The 6,000-nt window shown below is 44.4% G+C and overlaps 1 protein-coding gene across 1 annotated transcript in view; it reads left to right on the top strand.

The window, feature by feature from the left end:
• The first annotated feature begins 467 nt into the window (after window positions 1–467).
• Window positions 468–6,000, top strand: part of LOC127591278 (matrix metalloproteinase-17-like) — a 51,823-nt gene continuing 46,290 nt past the window's right edge. The window contains exon 1 of the mRNA XM_052051254.1: window positions 468–990. Within this exon, the coding sequence (XP_051907214.1) occupies window positions 907–990 (84 nt within the window). The 5' untranslated portion in view covers window positions 468–906. The remainder of the gene's footprint in view (window positions 991–6,000) is intronic.

Genomic DNA, 6,000 nt, shown 5'->3' with positions numbered 1-6,000 from the left:
AAATTGGCCGGTGACTAAAATGAGTTTGACACCCCTGCTGTAGACGAACAACCATTCGCGCTCACAATCACACCTAGGGACAATTTAGAGTGTTCCATTAACCTGCCATGCATATTTTTGGAACATGGGAAGGAACCAGAATACCTGCGGGGAAAAAAACAACAACGCAGGCACGGGGGGAACATGCAAACTCCACACAGGAAGACCGGAGTCGGAATTCAATTCGGAATTTTAGAGGGTACTACAGACTTATTGGGTATTTTTAAAACCATTTTTGAACGCTGTTTCTCTTCATTTTTTGGTCTAGTTAATGTACGAATAAACCGCATGTTTTAGTTTTACCAACGTTAAGATACTCCGACGGTATTTTGACCCTAGCATGGGTTTCCAGTCACTTTCCACAGTGTTCCGTGCAGTAGCTTTATTTTGACAGTCTCTCCCGGAAGCAGAGCGTGGGTGTGCTAATCAGCGTGTATTGTGCAGCTGCTTGCTTACTTGGAGCAGAGCTGCCTATGCCTGCCTGGGGCCACTCCGGTGATGAGGAGAGCACGACAGCACGTATCTCGTTGGATCGTTACCCCGTCCGGAATATTTTTTTTCTTCTTTGTATCATCAGTTATCGCTCATTAAAACTCCCCACGACCCCACGAACAGGTGCAATGCATGGCACCTGTTTCATGGCTTGTATGTGTTTGCTTTCCACAGTGAGGTAGACTGTTTGTTTTGGGACATTTTTACCCTCTAGTTGCGGGACTTTGTTTTTGTTGTTGTTGTTTTTTTTCTCTTCATCTCACTGGATGCTTCCTCCCGGGTTGTCGCTCCAGCTCTGCGGTAGCAACCGGCTTTGAAGGGCGTGAATTCCTTTTTGTGGCTTTGACCAAGTGGACGTGGAATATATGTGCGGAGATGCTGCTTCTGGTGCCCATGTTGTGGCTGCTGCCTCTGAGCCGAGCGGCTCCCCCGCGGGCCGGTCGGGAGGACACCGGGGTGGTAAGTTACTTACTACGGATGACTTTTTCTCTCCCTCCACCCCCCGCCCCCAAATCTGCTATCATCCTTAGTGAATTCGTGAACACCTCTTAAAAATCCGGGGACTGTTTCTTCAAATATTGTTCTTGCTGTGGGTGTTAGAGCAGACCGGTGCTTGTGCTGTAAAACATTTCGGTTTTTTTTTTTTTGGTGGGGGGAGATACAGTGAGAACAATTCATCCATCGTCTCTCGCACTTCATCAGCAGGTTTTGGTGAGGAGGCAGGTTGCAAATCTGAATTGGTCGCCGGTCACTCGCATGGTGCATGTAGACAAAAAATAAAACAAACCTTCGCCCTCACATTCACAGCGGTTCGATAAGTCACAAATGTCAAACTCCGGTTCTCGAGGGCCACTTTCATGTTTTCGATGTTTCCCTCCTCAAACGCGTTTTTTTTTTGGGTGGCGGGCATGTGCAAGGAAGCCAAAGATTCAAACCCAGAAGCTCAGAACTGTGAGTCGACGACCCTCGCATGCCCCCTCGCATGTTAGTTTGATCAATCAATAGATGCGAATGGATTTGTCCAGCTTTCCCGACAGCTTCCGGTGCCGATAACTGCGGGGAGCGAACTCGCTGTCGCGGGTGTCATTATTATGATCATTATGATTTATTTATTTTTAAATATAGTTGCGTAACATACAGACATATTCAAAGACTGTGGCGAGCGTTTAGCCCACCAGGCATGAGATGATAAAAGCTTTTCTCACTCCTACAAATTGCAACGGGGAAGTTCCTCGTTTGACTGCCGGTGAAGCTAAACGTCAAGTGAATGACTTATCCGCTGTAATAAAGCGAATGGCATTTAAATCGGTAACTACCGACAGCGGAGAAGAGCTTTTACAAATAAGAGTTTTAACTTGCGAATCTTGAAACACAGCATAATTTACGCTTCTCATCCCTGCTCGTTTTTCTCTACAGGTTTGCTAGCCTAGCCGAGCACTATAATATGTTCTCTCTGTGCTTTGTTGGCTTTTCTACGGGTACTTAAGGTTCCCCCGTGCATTTTTTAGAAACATGCATGTTAATTTGATTGATAACACCATTGCCCATTGTTGTCGGTACGACAATGAGAGTTTGTATCTGGCTGCAGCCAAATCCATACATTCATTTTCAGTGCTTGTCCTCATGAGAGTAATCAGTCACATCTGATTATATTGTATCTAAGATTCTATTCACTGTTTTCAACTCTCTGTTTTGGTTGTACGATACGTTGTCCATCCATCCATTTTCCGAACCGCTTGATCCTCACTAGGGTTGCGGCGATACGTTGTCATTTATTGCAACTTTTTCTGCATGTAAAATGGCGAAGGGATATATTGCTAGAGTTTCTGATCGTGTGGCAGGGCAGTCAGTTCACTTCCATGCTGGCAGCATGCATGGTTTTGTTCCCCAACAAGGAATTGTATAATTGGGAGTGTGAATGGGTGTCTGTCTCGGCAGTTGTCGTGCCCATTGATGACTCGGCGTCCATTCCAGGTTGTTGACAAACTTCCGCCTGAAATCTACTGGCACAGACTCCAGAAAATGAAAGGGTGGACTTATTATAGGCAGAATTATTGGCAACAGTCAAATTATTGAGTGTTAATCAACCCCATTTTTCTATTCTTGTTTGACTAGAGCAATCCGTATTGATTTTCGTTAAGACAATTTTTTTTTTGTTTTTGTAATGTCATTACTTTTCATAAACTCATAACAATCTTGTTCCAAATTTGGGATTTTTCCAGACGGTTAATCAAAGATGTGATCAGATTTCAGTCAAGTTTTGATTGATTTTCAAATTGCGTGACTGCAGGCGCTTTCGACTTGAGAGCTTTGGGTCGACCTTTTAGTCCGCCGCGCAATTTATCTCCCCGGCTTGTGTGCTCGGCAATAGCATCGCTCAGCATTTGCTCACGACTGCAATTTCAAGTTGATTAGCCAGAGTGAACATCATTTACGAGACAAACAATCGGTTGTTCGCATGTCACGGCACTGCATGAGGGAGTCGCACGACATTGCCGTACTTTACCACACACGATATGATCCCATCACATTGGATGCACTCGTTGGGTCGGCGCAGCCCACCAAGCCGAGAAGATGAAAAGCACTGTTCCGTCATTTGTATCATGACTCCCTTTTTCAGAGCTTCGCCCACACCTCCGTTCTGATCTTAGCGTTCATAACAACCACACGCTGCGCACAACGCAGCGCCCATCGGCGGGATTATTGCTCTGCTCCGATCCGCCGTGATATACTGTGCAGCTGCACCGCGCCGATGTGCACCTTCAGCACTTGAGTCATATCATTGAAAACACAATACACTTTTGCTTTGCGCTCATCGGTTTATTTTCCCCAGGAGGACTTTTTCCTCACACACCCCCGCCCCCCTCCCGCTGAAGTTTCCAGTAACCGATGAGCTTCCCAAAGCATCCGTACACCTGAATGAGGAGCGCTTTCCTGTTGACGTGCAAGAGTGACACAACCGTGATGAAGGGGGCGAAATGACATTTTACGCGGCTGGAAACTTATGTATTTAGAAGACGATCCTCGGACACGTTTGTGGTAGTTTTCCGAAAAATCTTTCACACCCATTTCATTTATCAGGGGGAATGTGCAATCAATTCATTGAATGAAGTGTTATTTTGAATACAATGGGAGAGTCTCTTTCTGAATACTGAGCAGATTTATGATGAGTTATTATGATTAGTTTTGCTGTAATGAATGTATGTGTGGATGGAGTATCTCACTCATAGCGTCCATAGCTGCTGTCATGTTCTACATGGGTCACCGGTGCCTCTGCGAGTTGCAACAAAGTAGCTCCCTCCATTTTTGTCACAACGGCTTCCTTTCGCAATCAGTTCCACACTATTGAATAAATTCCCAACAAACTCTTAGTTCTTCTTCTTCAATACGTACCCCCGCAATATAAGTGAAAGTGAATGTTGATCTTACATTTTGCAATTTCTTTCCCTTTTTTCTTTATACACTGACTATATAAAGTGTCAAATAAGTGTATGCTCATACTTATGCACTATTGGAATAAAAATAGAGTACACATACGTTTATGTGGGTGTGTACACGTGTGTGTGTGTGTGTGTGTGTGTTGATCTGAGATCAAATTTGCAACAGTGGAAAACCCTCTGTTGTGAAAAAGTTCTTGCTGCAAACCTGATTTCATTGTAGAGGAGTTTCACTGTTTATTCCATTCATTCATTTTTCACTTTTGCTTGATGAAGCCCTTGAAAAAAAAGCAAAAAAAAAAGATGCTGCACAATTTTTTAGGCCACTGGAGATGTGAGCTGGCCACTTCGCTGAGAAGTTACAAATGCAGCCTGTCATGTGGAAGCTCTTCATCTCAAATCTCAATCTGCGGCACTTTCTTCAACTATACTCGGTCATGTTTCAAGCTGTGGAGAGAGAGAAGAAAAACAAAAACTGACCTGAGTCTTGTTTGCCAGTAGTCAGTTTTCTAAATTCTCTCCACCAACACATTCTGTTCGCAATGGAAGCTTGTTCACAAAAGACAGTTGACATTTTAAAGTTAAATGATGGCCATGCTGCAGTATAAACACGTATTTTGGTTTGAAGTGGAAAACTTGCAACGTACAGAGAGTTTGTATTCAGTGATAGTGTTGGGGAATGGGTGCCTTGTTCAAGCTCGCCACCACCACCCTGCTTCGGAACAGGATTGCATCTCTCTGATGACCAGCTAGGTTGAAATATTTGTTCCCCCAGGCGACGCAAGGCGAGTCCCTATTGACCTGCCGCAGCTGCATCGCGCGAGTGCGCCTTGATGCACGGCAGAAGTTAATACCTGCCCAATTCAAGCGGATGGAAAACGGAGCGACTTAGCGACTGGATGACTTATTTTTGCCCATCTCACCATGACATCTTGTTTTTTTTTTTTTTAAACTTTATTAGTCTCGCAATCCACCAAATGGCCGACTTTGCCGGAATTCACAGCGCACGACCTTTATCATGACGTTTTCAATGCCGTTTTTCCCCCTTACACTGGAGCTAATATCAGAGTCTGGACGCATACGAGGTCGTCCAGACTTTATCCTTTATCCTGTTCACCTCCAGCTCACACTTGGGGGAGCAGGATACCTTGTCACTTGCTCATAACTCATAAAACTTCCCACATTCCGTCCTATGTTTTTGCACAAAGCAATATGCAGTAATTTAATGATTATGAGGAAACTATATGAACAGTGATCTACCCACCCAGTAAAAAAATGATGGCTGCCCATCCTCGAATACTTGGAGGGCTGCCGGTCCTTTCGGTTGATTGCCGTTATCCATCGCTGTCTTTTATCGTCATCAGCAGGTATGTGATAAAAAGCCCAGTTTGGTTTACAATCCTCAACTATGAGTACATTCCCAGCACAGCAAGATATGCCCACGCTAGAAGCGAATCACTTATATAAAGGGATGCAGGACTATACGCTTGATAGGAGTTTCATCATCCACAAACGGTTAGTTTGGCGTTTCTACCAAGGCATTCACATAACACTCAACAGGTGAATAGAATTAACATTTTGATTATGTAAGCTAAATTGGTTGGAAGCAAAACATCCCGCTCTCTCACACCGCAACTATTTTATGCCGTCAGGTGACTCATTACATGGAAAGAGGCTTCAGAGCCAATGTGTATCTCTGATTCATCTTCAAGTCATGCCAGGTCGGGCTTTGTTATATTCGTCCAGCAATGCTTCAACCGGATGTGCGTAGCTCGTGTGCAAAATCAAATATGTTGTTTTTCAACCGCTGTTATCTCCCTTGCAGTGCTTGTCAGTATTGTGGTGCAAATCACCAGTTTTGAAGATTGATTTTTTTTTATTCCCTTATTTTTTTAACCGTTCCATCCCTTCAAGCTCCTGCTCTTTACGAAGGAGGCGTTCTTATACCAGCCCATCATGGTCTGTCTGATTACACCCAAAGGCCCGAGGATAGAGGGGGGCTTAGCGAGAAAATTGGATGCACTGAAAGTCC

This window comes from Hippocampus zosterae, chromosome 18 (genome assembly GCF_025434085.1).
Source record: "Hippocampus zosterae strain Florida chromosome 18, ASM2543408v3, whole genome shotgun sequence".
NCBI lineage: Eukaryota > Metazoa > Chordata > Actinopteri > Syngnathiformes > Syngnathidae > Hippocampus > Hippocampus zosterae.
This window is presented reverse-complemented; position numbering and strand designations above follow the sequence as displayed.